General features: G+C 46.7%; 1 protein-coding gene across 1 annotated transcript in view; it reads right to left on the bottom strand.

Annotated features, from left to right (window-relative positions):
- The window catches only part of LOC149286402 (clustered mitochondria protein homolog), an 82,415-nt gene extending 78,056 nt beyond the window's left edge, over nt 1-4,359 (bottom strand). The window contains exon 1 of the mRNA XM_089494035.1: nt 4,184-4,359. Within this exon, the coding sequence (XP_089350161.1) occupies nt 4,184-4,265 (82 nt within the window). The 5' untranslated portion in view covers nt 4,266-4,359. The remainder of the gene's footprint in view (nt 1-4,183) is intronic.
- Nucleotides 4,360-14,886: the final 10,527 nt, after the last annotated feature.

Raw genomic sequence — 14,886 nt, 5'->3', positions numbered from 1 at the left:
TTTCCATTCATGTAGCTGAATGAGGAAATGATGAGAAGGGAGCCATTTCCCCAAATGTAGAACTCTTTCATATAATTTTTACTTGAAGAAAGACTCTACCAAAAATGGCACTATGCAAAGGAGGCATTAGTAGTATATGTCACTCTATACCAACTCCTTATTTGCATTCGTGAATCAAGGCTTCATCTAGATAGGAAGCCGACCTTGAAGTAGATGCTGGGGACAACTCACATATGGTCTTCCCGGAGACATCACATTCAATCTCTGGATCATCTCCCATCTTCTTTTAATTCTGCATCCACATGGCTGAAATAATCCGGTTTGACACCACTTTAACTGCCATGACTCAATGCTAGGAAATTCTGAGGATTGTAGTTTTGCGAGACATTTAACATTCTCTGTCAGAGAACTCTGGCACCACAACAAACTATAAGTTCCAAGAATTCTATAGCAATGAGACATGGAAGTTAAAAGTTGTGTCAAACCGGATTTTTTCAGCAATGTGGATGCAGCCTAAAATGAGAAGGATCCAACCAACATGGGGGCAATCAGAAGACAAGCCTGAATGGAGGAGGAAGGTCTGTTTGCAAAATGGCGAAGAGTTTAGTATGGGGGTGGCATCCTGTGAAAAGATGTATTTAAGTATGGTTTTTCTCAGACTAAGATGTCTTACACAGGAGCTATGGTCAAACACCCCAAAGTTTCTAAACAGGCACCCCAAAGGATATGGGCACCCCATGTTGTTTACACCAGGGGTTCTCAAACTATGATCTTCCAGGTGTTTTGGACTTCAGCTTCCAGAAGCCCAGGCTCACTTGGCCAATGGCTAGGGATTCTGGAAGCTCAAGTCTCAAACATGCGGAGGGTGAAAGATTGAGAACCACTGTCTATACAGCGGGCTTTTGGTATTTGCTGGGTTTTGATTTTGGACCCTCCTGTGGGTACCAAAATCCATGGATGCTCAAGTCCCATGAAATACAATGACGTAGCCCCTTGTATCAAATAGCAAAATCAAGGTTTGATTCTTGGAAACCATATCTTTTGGGAGTATTTTCAAGCCATGGATGGTTGACGCCGTAGATATGGAGGGCTGGCTGTGTTTGTACATATAACTAGGATAGGAAACATCAACCCATACAGCACCTTTTTGGAAGCAGTACATAAATGAAGTAAGTAAGTAAGGCCCCATACAGACAGGCCAAAATAAAGTTGCTTCAGGTCATTTTGGAGGTATGCTGTTTAAATGATGCATGCGTCCTAAGAGTCCGGAAGCTTCACCAAAGCCACACTCCATTCCTTAGGACTGCAGCATCACTTTGGCATGGCTTCCGGACTCTTAGGACACATGTATCATTTAAACAGCATACCTCCAAAGTGCCCCGAAGCAGCATTATTTTGGCCTGTCTGTATGGCACCTAAGTAAGTAAAATGCTGTCCATATTTTTTTCTGAATGTTATCCAGATTGTTCTCCTAAGAAAAACCTGGATAACATAAGGCTAAAAACATTACTGCCAAACAAATCGTTTTGGGGAGAATAGCAGATTCCTAAAGAGGTATGCTAGCCAAATAATAATAGTAACAAATAAGGCCTCACTAAGCAAAGAGTCCAAGATAGAGTCTGTTCCAAGGAAGGTTACACAGGGGTCAGAAATTTAGGCCTGGAAAGAGCTTCGGGCAAAAGCCGGCTGGACCTGGCCAAAGGTCACTACCGTCAGGCTTAGGAAAATGTCTCGTGGTGTTGCTGATCTTCTCACCTTGCAAAATATGGATCCTCAGAATGAGACCTGGGACAGGAATAATTTATCCTTCAGCGTGATTACAATAAAGCTGCTAATCCTCAGTGTGCGCAAAAGGAAGGAGACAGCGGCAACGGGTCCAGTTTTACCTTTCTGTTCTTGTTGAGTGCCTTCAAGTCGTTTCCGACTTCATGGGGTTTTCTTGGCAAGTTTCTTTGGAGGGGTTTGCCACCGCCATCTTCGAGACCGAGAGAGTGTGACTCGCCCAAGGTTACCCAATGGATGCGCATGGCCAAGTTGGGAATCGAACCCTGGTCTCCAGAGTCATAGTCCAATGCTCAAACCACACTGGTTCTCATTTACTTTTCTATGCACCCAAAATGAAGGGGAGGGAGGGAATGGGAGGAAAAAGGACTGACCAGGTAAGGATACAAATCCCCTCCAATTACAGTTGGCCATCCACATTTGCAGTTTTGACTTTTGCACATTTGATGATTTGTGGGTTTGATTAATATGGTCTCTCTGGGAATCCTTTAAGTCCTCCAAGCGCAACTCTGCTGGATGTTGACCATAATGTTGTACTGGAGAACCTAGAGGAAACACTACTCTGGGCATTTGTAGGTCCTCCAACGTGATTCTATGGTCAACTCCTGCTGCGTGTTGCCCATAGGGTTGCATTGGAGCACTTGGAGAATTCTAGAGAAGTGTTCTCTTAGCTAAAAGGATTAGTATTGAACGCATCTGAGGAAGTAGGCTGAAGTCTAGGAACGCTCAGGCTGCCAACATCTTTCTTTCTGTTAATCTCAAAGCTCGATTTCATTTCTATACCACTTCATACCACCTAAGCAGTGTCTAAGCGGTTTACAACTGTCAGCTGATTTGCCCCCAACAATCTGGGTATTCATTTTAGCGACCTCCTCGGAAGGATGCAAGCCTGAGTCAAGCTTGAGCCCTTTTCCTGGTCTTAAACTTGCAACCTTATGGTTTTGAGTAAGTGGCTGCAGTACAGGCATTAAACCACTGCACCCCCAGGGCTCCAAGATCTCTGATTCTACAGACTAATGCGGCTATACCTTTGAAGGTTGGACACAGCGACTGCAGAAAAGACAGCTCAGGAACATGCTTTTTCACGTATGTGGTTGAGGGAAGACAGACCGGGGACAATATGCATGAGAAAAGCTCAAGGTCTTCTGAGCACTGCATGCTTATAGCCCTATTTGCGGCGCCAGGGGTCTCCATAGGGCCTACTTAAGCCACTCTCTGCCAAAGCTGGACATGAAAGCATAGGTCGGGCCTAAGAAGACCTTCTCCAGATCTAGATTTTGCTACTGCTGTGCGTCTTCAAGTTGTTTCTGACTTATGGCAAACCTATCATGGGGTTTCCTTGGCAAGACTTGTCCAGAGGAGGCTTGCTATTGCCTTCCCCTGAGGCTGAGAGAGTGTGACTTCTTGTCAAAGGTCCCCCAATGGTTTCCATGGCCAAGCTGGGACTCGAATCCTGGTCTCCAGAGTCACAAAGTCAAGCCACTATTGACCGTGTGCTGCTTACCAAAATGCAGGTGAACTGCATTCATTAAATCATAAACGACTGTCTAGGGCAGTGATTCCCAAACTTTGGTCCTTCAGATGTTTTGGACTTCAACTCCCAGAAGCCCCAGCCAGGTCAGGAATTCTGGGAGATGAAGTCGAAAGCTCCTGGAGGGCCAAGGTCTGGGAATGACTGCTCAGAGCGCAGAGATTACCAAACTCTGTGGACTTCAGCTGCCAGAATTCCTGACAGTTGATTAAGCCTGCAGGGGCTTCTGGGAGTTGAAGTCCAAAACACATGGAGGACCAAAGCTTGGGAACCACTGGGCTACTGGCCTCTAAAGCCAGCCTGGCGTGGCCGTTTTGAGCGTCGGACGACGGCCCAGGGTTCGAGTCCCAGCTTGGCCATGGAAACCCACTTGGGGAAGTCACACTCTCTCAGCCTCAGAGGGAGTTGTTTGTTGTTGTTGTCCTTCCCAACCTTTGGCGACCCTCATAAGGTTTTCTTGATTTCTTGGCTCCAGGTTCGAATCACCGGGCGACCTTGGGCCAAAGTCACACTCTCTCAGCCTCAGAGGAAGGCAATGGCAGAGCCCCCCTCTGAGGAAACTTACCAAGAAAGACCCAGGATAGGGTTGCCGTGGGTCAGAGATGACTAAGAGGCACGCAGCAACTGGGCCTTGGGCCCAAAGTCACACTCTCTCAGCCTCAAGAGCCACAAACAAGCCACCCTTCTGAAGAAACCCACCAAGGAAGGCGCATGACGGAAGCCTTAAACTGAAGGAAGGTCCTCCATTTTGTGGCTCCTTGCCCTCCTCGGCGGTTATGGCCCCCGTCTGAAGGCAACCGAGGCGCCCTCAAGGCCTCCTTAGGCGAGAGGCGGCGGTTCCAGCCTTCGCCCCGCCAGAGCCAGACCCACCTGCCTCCCTCTGAGGCGCCGCCGCCGCCGCTGCCTCGGCCTTCTCCTCGGCCGGAGCCCCTTCGTCCGCCTTGATGACCATGGCCCTCTGCTTCTCCCTTCGCCGCTCGAAGGACAGACGAAGACTGCTGCCTCCGCCACCGCCCCACGTGGTCCACGCTTCACCTCGGCCGCCGATCTGACCCCCCACCTTGCGCCGTCACTGCCGCCCCGCCCCGCCCCGCGCCCCGCCCACTCACTCGCTGCCGTCATGGCTGCCCCGCCCAATCACTTTGCGCCGTCCTTACTGCCCCGCCCCTCTCCCCGCCCACTCACCCTCTGCCATCACCGCCTCTCCGCACAATCACCTTGCGCCGTCCCTACCACTCCGCCCCTCGCCCCGCCCATTCACCTTGCTCCGTTGCCGCCGCCGAGGACGACGTCGACGTCGACTACGGCGGCGCCGCTGGGACTAAAGAGCGAAGAAAGCAAAGGGAAGCGCCTTAAAGGGCCAGCGAGAGGAACTGAGTCTGAGTGAGAGGGAAAGGGAAGGAGCCCTGGTGGCGCAGTGGTTAAGCGCCGGTACTGCAGCCCTGAGGTTGCGAGTTCGATCCCAGGCGGCCCTTCTCAGCCTAGAGAGATGTCTTCAACTATTTAGTTCATCACACTGGGGCTGATGTCGAGATTAAAGCGCATTTAAAGTAGGAATGGTTATCACACGCAATTGTGCAAATGAAGCAATATGGGAAGAACAGACAGAAGAGGAAGGGATATATAAAGTCTCTTTCCCTTCCCAAGGGCCTCAGGCAAAAGCAAACCGCTGCAGCTGCTCTTAGCTTCTGTGTTCTTCCTTCCAGGGAATTCTGGGCCATGGTTAGATGCCATCCAAAACCCACCATTGAACAGATCTTACCACCTGGAGCTTCTTCCTAACGTTTAATGGGAATCTCTTATAATCCGAGTACATTGGTCCATGGTCTGATCTCTGCAAGAGCAGAAAACAAGTTTGCTCCGCCTTCCATGTGGCCTCCCTCCAAATGTTTGAAGAAGGGGATCATAGGCTGCGTCCGCACTGCAGAAATAACCCAGTCTGACACTACTGTAACTTTCACGGATCAAAACTACAGAATCCTGGTTTGTGGTTTGTTGTGGTGCCACTGACACAAAACTACAAAACCCAGATTTCCAAAGCATTGAGCTATGGCGGTTAAAGTGGCATCAAACTGGGTTATTTCTACAGTGCAGATGCATAGTTCCTCTCAGTCTTGAATTCATTTGTGGTTTTTTAACACAACAGCATTGTTTCCCAAACCCTATTATTATTAAATTCTAATAATAATAATAATAATTAATATTATTTATTTCCTGCTAAACTTCTAGGCTCCAAACTCTTTTCCCCAAAGGAAATGACCTGCCATGCAGGAACTCTCAATCAAAGCATCCCCATTGACAGATGGCCATCCAGCCTTTGTTTAAAGACTTCAATCCTTTTGAGGTCTGGAGGTGAAAGGTATGTACCTCAAAGGTCCTCTGAGTATCCAGTGTGAATCCTTACCCCCACCCCCACCCCCAAAGAGATGCCTGCCCTTGGTCTAGGGTTCATTTTCATCTCAAATTACATTCCATTATTGAAGTCCTAAACAGGGGTTGGAAAAGTTGCAGACCTGTTGTTGTTTTTGTTGTTAACTGGCCTGATGTTGATCTGGACCCATAGTGACCCTGTGGATGAGACATCTCCAAGACTCCTTGCCTTCCACTTAGTTCCTGTAAAGTCATATCTGTGACCTCTTTTATAGAGTCCATCCAGCCTTTCACACCTCAAAAGAATTGATGTCTTTAAGCAGAGGCTGGATGGCCATCTGTCAATGGGGATGCTTTGACTGAGAGTTCCTGCATGGCAGAATGGGGTTGGACTGGATGGCCCTTCTTGGGGTCTCTTCCATGATTCTATGAGCCTTTTGTCCTGGACTATGGCCAGCACAAGTCCAAACAATTGCTGATAAGGATTGTTTAACAAAAAAGGAGCTAAAAGGCAGGCTACAGACCTTTTGGTTAGTCCACAAGAAGCACCCCAGTAACAAAGCCAAGGTCAGGAGTCCAGAGTCCACAGAAGTCAGCTCAGTCCAAGGTCAGGGCAGCCAGAAGGTAACCAGAGTCCAGTCCAAAGTCAAGGGTTCCAGGGAGCAAGGAGCCAGTGCTGACATTAATTGCACAGAAGGACACGGCAATAAATTCTGGCACCACATCAGCCTCTCCCAGGTGTTTAAGTAGGAGACGCTCTTCTCAGTGCCAGCCAATTGTCTCTCAGCAATTCTCCTGGACCAATGCATGCAAGCACTCTCAGCCCTGCATTGCTTAAAGGAAGGCACCTCCAAGCTTGACTCTTTCCCAGAGTCACCACTGGGCTGCTGAGCCTCAGGAGGAATCCCTCCAGCACTAGGACCTGGCTGAGCCTCCTCCTCTGGGGCTGAGAGGTCGCAGCTGGGATCTGGCAGAGCAGGATTAGCACCTGGTGTAGCCACAACTTCCCCTTGCACTCGAGGAGCTACATCCTCCTCCTCCTCATCCTCTGAGTCCGGCTCTTGGCTGGCCATGACACCTTTCTATCTATCTGCTTCCCTCCACCTTCCTTAGCATTATTGTCTTTTCCAATGATATGGCCAAAGAGCAACGGCCTCAGTTTAGTCATCTTGGCTCCCAGGGAGATGTCTGGCTTGATATGCTCTAGGATCCATTTGCTTGTATTCTTGACCATCCATGGGATCCTCAGCACTTCCTTCCAGCGCCATATCTCAGATTAATTTATCTTCTTCCTATCCGCTTTCTTCACTATCCGCTTCTTGCATCCATTCATGGTGATGGGGAATACAGTGGCTTGTCCGATTCTAGCTTTTCATGCTCAGTTGCCTATCTTTGCTCTTTAGGACCTTCTCTAGTTCCTTCATAGCTGCCCTCCCCATTCTTAGGCATTTATCAGACAGGGTCTTTGCAGCTCAGATCCAGGGCTTCTGCGGATCAAGCAATTCACATTCACGTGATAACAAGAATGTATTTTCATACCTGGTTGCTGTTCCGTTGCCCTTCCGAACTGACAGGAATCGAATCGAAGGAAGTCACGTGATGCAGATTCAGGCAAAGCGGAGTGAGTGCAAATTGTATTTCCACACTGGTGCATACCATGTGGATACAACGATTCGAATTGGGACCCTTGCACATGCCCAGTGGGGCCCTGAAGGCATCCTGAACTTTTGCACTTTCGGGGTTAAGAAGGGAGCCTGGCTCCACTTTCACGGGAATGACAGCTTCCCCTTTATTACTCCCTTCTATTTCCCCATTTCTGGCAGCCAAATTCAAAGCGTCCTCTGTGTCAGAGCCCCCATTCTTTTCATCCACATCTACATCTATCTTCTTGTCATTCTCCTTATCTATTTCAGCTACATATATCTACATCCATCCTCTTGTCATTCTCCTCATCTATTCCATCTACATCTCTCCTTCCTTTTGTAGCAGTTGCCTTCTCCTTGGTTGCATCCACACTGAGGAGATAATCCAGTTTAACTCCAGTTTAACTGTCTTGGCTCAGTGCTATGGAATTCTGGGAGTTCCATCTCTCCCTCAAGCCTCATGTTTCATTTCATTCATATCTATAATCTGGATTGAAATCCCTTTTCTCTGCATCTGCATTAGGAAATAATCTATTTCAAAAACATTAATATACATCCTTATAGAGATCTTGTTGCACCTCTGAGACTAAATGCATCTGAGGAAGCAGACTTTAGGAAAGCTCATGCTGCCAACTTCTTTCTTTCAAATAATAATAATAATAATAGAATTCAAAGACATATTTTGGAGCACCTAGATGCATCTGAGGAAGTGCTGCAAGAGGCAGCAGTGGAGGATGACCAGGGTTTGGTTCCTTGCTTGGGTGTAAAATAAACCTCACTGGGCAAGTCACACTCTCTCAGCCTCAGAGGATGGCAAGGGTGAACCCCCTCTGAACAATCTGCCCAAGGAAACCCCTCGGGCAAGTCACACTCTCTCAGCCTCAGAGGATGGCAAAATCAAACCCTCTCTGACTAGGGTTGCCATAAGTCCGGAAATGACTTGAGTGCAGACTAGAGATGTGAAGGCCCACGAAAAGAACTAGGATAAAGACCATTTTTGGCTCTAGTTTTCCTGAATCATGATAAAATAAAATACTCCATAATTGATTTTCTACCTTTTTCAACCCCCCCCCCCCCCATTTACAATTTCCCCCAGATTTTTGCCCTACAGTTGGCACACACAGATGCACACATCACTACCACCAACAACAAAGAAGCTGTGTGTGTGTGTTTTTTGTGTGTGTATATATGTGTGTGTGTGTGTGTGTGTGTGAGAGAGAGAGAGAGAGAGGCAGGGAGGAAGAGAGAGCGCTTGCTGGCCAGGCTGCTCTGCAGAAGGTGCAGCGAGGAAGGAGCTCACTCCCAGCCCCGGTTGCTCTGAAAGGGAAAAGGGCCACTGGAAGCAAATGGGGCAACATTCCACCAGGGCATCATGGGAGATTTGCAACCCGGGGGTCTTGTGATGGTGTTCAGGAGCACAAGCAAATTGGGATTCCACACCAGATCAATTCGCAGTGAGTTTGAACCGAGCCCCAATGCGAATTGCATCAATCCACTTATTTAGTGAACTCGCCAAAATGAGGAGCCAGTAAGGATTCAGTTCAGAAGTCCCACGGAAGTCCCACGGAAGGGGCTCACATTTAAAGCAACCAGGTATGAAAATACATTCTCCTTATCACGTGAATGCGAATTGCCCAATCCACAGACGCTCCGAATCTGAGCTGCAAAGACCCCGTCTAATAAACGCCTTAGTCTTCTTCAGATTGCTTAACTGCAGACCCCATTCCAGTCAATGTTTGATCCCAGGTATGAGAACTCTTTTACTATTTCTAAATTGTCTAGGAGGTTAGATTTGTGTATATTCTCTTTGTATTCAACAGTAAGCCTGCCTTTGTGTTTGCGTCCTTGATCTTCCTTAGTAGCTGTTCCAGGCCTATGATGGTTCTGTCAGAATCCACAGTCATGCAGTGATTCAGGGTTTATTCTGCCATGGGGATTGTATAAGTTAGTGAGATAATTAGGGATAGTTTCTAGACATGAGGGAGGTTGCAGAAGGGAAGGCCAGTGGGTAAGCTCTCACACATAGATAGTTAGATAGATAGATAGATAGATAGATAGATAGATAGATAGATAGGCGGGTTATAAACCGCTGCTTTGCGGCAATCTGCCGCCGCCGCTGTTTGCTCCGTAAGGGAGCCGCTGCAGCCAAACCGCGCGGCTCCGTTACGGAGCAAAAAAGAAGCTCCAAAATGGAGCTTCTTTAAGCAGCGCCTCTATGATGTCGCGAGGCGCCAGGGGCGGACTCGCAACGTCATAGACACCGTGACATGTGCAGACGCACAGCGTCCGATATGTAAATATGGCGGCGGCAGTGTGGAAGGGCCGCCGCCATATTGTATGTACAGAATACATACCAGGGTTAGGGGGGTGCGGAAGCACCGCCCCTTCCTAACCCTATTATGTATTCATTACGTACTAAATGGCGGTCTGTAACCCGCCATAGATAGATAGATAGATAGATAGATAGATAGATAGATAGATAGGCATGATGGATCTTAGGTCAACAACACCTGTATCTAAATCTCTCAGGGAAAGGCATTCTGGGAAAGAGTTGCTGCCACCATGGGCTATGCTCAGGATGATCAGCATGAGAGCAGCAAACAATTCCCGCCAGGAAGACAGTTTTATGACGGAGTGATGGGTAACAAGATACCCTCTATTCCAGTATCTATAGATCTCTCAAGGCAGCAGAGACTAGGAACCAAATGGCGCTTTCGCTAGGACAGCTTTGATGTAGAATTCCCTCCTCTGTGGTGAAGGAGGGGGACTGGGAGTAACTATTTGGGCTGAACAGGAAAAAAAGGGTGGGGGTCGGGGTTCTTTAAAGTGCGGCTTCTCTTGGGAGTTCTTCAGATTCAGCAAAGACGTGATCCAGTGTATTTCTACTTTATCCACAATAAATTTTTGTTTTACAATAGTTGTTGTCGGTGTTTGGTTAGAGTACACAAGTCTCACAGGTTCTTGCTAGTAGTATGGTGTTGTTTGCGTATCTGAGGTTGTTGATATTCCTTCCTCCTATTTTCACTCCTATGCCTTCTGTATAATATGCTATACAATATGCTACATAATAATAATAATAATAATAATAATTATTATTATTATTATTATTATTATTCAGTATACAAGTTGAAGAGATAGGATGAAAGGATGCAGCCTTGTCTGACCCCTTTGCCAATTGGGAACCATTCTGTTTCTCCATGTTCTGTTCTGATAGTAGCCTCTTGTCCTGAAAACAGATTCCTCATCAGGAGTATCAGAGGTATTGGCACTCCCATGTCTTTAAAGGCCTTCCATAGCCTTTCATGACCAAAATCCCCCACCCAGTATGGCCACATTCTTGCTACCTCATGTACCACTAGGAGTACCAGTACCAAAATGGGGACCGGTTTTCAACCGGAAGCAGCACCTCATGTCCCATTAGTGAGTACCAGTGGTGAAATAGGGACTGATTTTCAACCAGAAGTAGCACCTCATGTCCCATTAGTGAGTACTGGTGGTGAAATAGAGACTGGTTTTCAACCGGAAGCAGCACCTCATGTCCCATTAGTGAGTACTGGTGGTGAAAAGGGGACTGGTTTTCAACCAGAAGCAGCACCTCATGTACCAGTAGTGAGTAACGGTAGTGAAATGGGGACTGGTTTTCAACCAGAAGCAGCACCTCATGTACCAGTAGTGAGTACCAGTGGTGAAATGGGGACTGGTGTTCAACCAGAAGCAGCACCTCATGTACCAGTAGTGAGTAACGGTAGTGAAATGGGGACTGGTTTTCAACCAGAAGCAGCACCTCATGTACCAGTAGTGAGTACCGGTAGTGAAATGGGGACTGGTGTTCAACCAGAAGCAGCACCTCATGTACCAGTAGTGAGTACCGGTAGTGAAATGGGGACTGGTGTTCAACCAGAAGCAGCACCTCATGTACCAGTAGTGAGTACTGGTGGTGAAATGGGGACTTGTGTTCAACCGGAAGCAGCACCTCATGTACCAGTGGTGAAATGGGGACTGGTTTTCAACCAGAAACAGCACCTCATGTACCAGTAGTGAGTACCGGTAGTGAAATGGGGACTGGTGTTCAACCGGTAGCAGCACCTCATGTACCATTAGTGAGTACCGGTGATAAAATGGGGACTGGTGTTCAACCGGAAGCAGCACCTCATGTACCAGTAGTGAGTACCGGTAGTGAAATGGGGACTGGTTTTCAACCAGAAGCAGCACCTCATGTACCGGTAGTGAGTACCGGTAGTGAAATGGGGACTGGTTTTCAACCGGAAGCAGCACCTCATGTACCATTAGTGAGTAGCGGTGATAAAATGGGGACTGGTGTTCAACCGGAAGCAGCACCTCATGTACCAGTAGTGAGTACCGGTAGTGAAATGGGGACTGGTTTTCAACCAGAAGCAGCACCTCATGTACCAGTAGTGAGTACTGGTGGTGAAATGGGGACTTGTGTTCAACCGGAAGCAGCACCTCATGTACCAGTGGTGAAATGGGGACTGGTTTTCAACCAGAAACAGCACCTCATGTACCAGTAGTGAGTACCGGTAGTGAAATGGGGACTGGTTTTCAACCGGAAGCAGCACCTCATGTACCAGTAGTGAGTACCGGTAGTGAAATGGGGACAGGTGTTCAACCGGAAGCAGCACCTCATGTACCAGTAGTGAGTACCGGTAGTGAAATGGGGACAGGTTTTCAACCGGAAGCAGCACCTCATGTACCAGTAGTGAGCCTTACGCAGCATGACCAGACCAACAATCACCATGACAGGTAAGTGAGCAAAGAATTTCCTGACCACCATCCCATCAGCCCCCTCCCCAGTTTCTTATTTTGGCGAAATAAATCTTAAAAGCTGAACACAGACATTGTGAGGAAAACGGTTTTCATTTGAAAGAGCAAGGTGAGTGTGCAACTAAAGATGGTAACTGGCCGTGGAGCCAACCGTACAGTTCCAGAATGAAGGAAAGGAACGGAGATCTTGGAGATCCAAGTCCATGTGATGGTTAAGCCATAGCCGGGAGATGATCAGCACATGTGAATATCATGAGACACATAGTTTGTAGTACAAGTTATTGCTAAGAGCGATGTCTCCGTTTTCCCAAAGTCTAGTTTTTGAGGCTTTACAAGTTAACAAAACTTTGCCCATTGGTCCTTAGTCATTTGGATTTCATTTGGTACGCTCCCTTGTAAATGTAAATACAGTTTAGGTACATTTTTGTGTGTGCATATATATACATACACACACACACACACACAAACTATAAACTATTTATCTTGTGGGAAGGAGGCTATGATAGGAAGTGGACGCCATAAAAATCTCCTATACATAGTGTATATTACACAAGGAAGTCTATACAGTTACAAACACCCATCCTCAGTTGGTACAAAAATTTCTGCATTTCCTCTGGTATGTATGTGTATATGATGTATATGTTACTCCTTCACACTCCAGATCTCCCTCACTTACAAATGTAAAAACACTAAGAATATGGGTTTTTTTCTCTCTGATTGTTTATAGAAATAGATTATTTAAAAAAAGAAACCCAAAGGAAGAAACCCAAGTCTCCTTGAACATATATCAGTTCAACAGAATTGCTTTGAATGCTTTGCATCGCATTTCACATGGAGACGCTACGTCGCTAAGTGGCGCTTCATGCGTGAATGCGGCTCCGTTCTGAGCTTTGCTCTGCTCATGCAATGGGAAAATCTCATTGTGCATGCGGAGCATTGGATGAGACAGCCGGGTGTGGCGGTCCATTCCCATATCAGAACCGCATGGAGCTTTGGATATTCTGTACCAAAACATCCGCGGAAGCAGCGGTGAAGGCGATGAATTAAAAAAGGTGGAGGCAGACGTGAGTATATGGCAGAATCCTCTATCGCTCAATGTTGTCGTTTGGTGATCATTGCAGACCAAACTTCCTCAAAGTGATTGGTGTCGCTGTCTAAAATGTGTAACGGCGGAGCAGAAGGAAAATCATAATGTAAAAATAGGGGACTGGTTTCCCACCAGAAGCAGCACTGAATGACTACAGAGCAACAACTAGATGGAGCATCATAATTGCCAAGCAACAGCCTGATGCAAGTGTCACGGTTGGCAAGTGATACCCAATGGCGCCTGGCACTGCCAGCGTAACCGCTAGCAATTTGATTTCATCTGGGAAGCTTGCTAAACTCTCCCGGCCTTCCACAAAGGATGAGCTATCTAGTCATGTATCTTCTTGGACATTCGTGGAAGTGCCCAAGCAATGGCGGGGCTGTTCACACTTTGTACTACAGCCCAGATACCAGTCTACCACTCAGTGAGCATTTGTATGTACTGAGGTCTTGGAGATAGGGGAACTAGGACCTAATATGTCCTGTTACGCTTTTATCTATTGATACTCATGTTTGCTTTTGTTGTTCTTGTTTGCTGTTACCCTCATTGATCCAATACAGGGAGAGGCGGGATACAAATTATTATTATTATTATTATTATTGTTGTTGTTGTTGTTGTTGTTGGAGATCGCAGTCAATTTGCCTCAATTCTTAATATGCACAATGTTGTGTCTACATGATGACCAACAACGTATCACCTAGGGATGCTACTGTCCAACATTTACTTGTTTTACATATTTAAAAAATTGATTTTGGGAAAGCTGGTGTTGTTGTTGTTGTCGTTGTGGTTTATGGGTTCTCCTTTGGCAAGCATCTACAATACATCCCAAGGAGGAACATAGCTTGGAGATGTTGATTTTTTTGCGTGACAATTTACAAAGGGTTCCAGTCAATGCAGACTATGTCCGTATCATCTTGGTTAGTTCCAACAAGAGTAGACCCACTGAAGGTCAACACCTTTGTGAACTGGTTCTACTTCCATATCAGACTCACATAGAGCTTTGTTTTATACCTATTGATCCTATTGATTTTTGTACCTATTGTACCTATTAATTTAATGGGCCTACTCTAGTTGAGACTGACTGTTGAATTCAGGACTTAATTGACATTTCCTCCATGCATTATTTTTAAGGAAGAGTGGAGAACCTTGGTGGGTTCCTCCATTACTCTCCTCTTATCCCCATTCCCCAGGGCCCGAATCCTGTTCTCTAATTTCAATAACGGAAATGTAGAAAGATGTACCTTTTAACGGTACTAAAAGAAGGTATATGGGGACCATGCACCTTGTTTTAAAGGAGAATTGTTCTTCCAGGAGCATGATTCTCCTTGTAAAGTCAAAGGCCTTCATGGCCGGCATCCATAGTTTTTTGTGGGGTTTTCGGGTTATGTGCCCATGTTCTAGAAGAGTTTATTCCTGACGTTTCGCCAGCATCTGTGGCTGGCATCTTCAGAGAAGGCTGGCATGGAAGTGAGTGGGGTATATATACTGGGTGACTTCCATGCCAGCATTCTCTGAAGATGCCAAAGCCACAGATGCTGGTGAAACGTCAGGAATAAACTCTTCTAAAACATGGCCACATAACCCAAAAAACCCACAAAAAACTATGATTCTCCTTGTTTTGCCACAAAATGTGATTTTTAAAAAACTGTTACATTGCTGAATTTCAGCAGCTGCAAAAACTGGGATGAGGG

The sequence above is a fragment of the Sceloporus occidentalis genome, unplaced genomic scaffold (assembly GCF_023333645.1).
Source record: "Sceloporus occidentalis isolate IW3139 unplaced genomic scaffold, rSceOcc1.0.p SCAF_69, whole genome shotgun sequence".
Lineage (NCBI taxonomy): Eukaryota > Metazoa > Chordata > Lepidosauria > Squamata > Phrynosomatidae > Sceloporus > Sceloporus occidentalis.
Note: the sequence above shows the minus strand (reverse complement) of the source record. Positions and strands in the feature narration are given on the sequence as shown.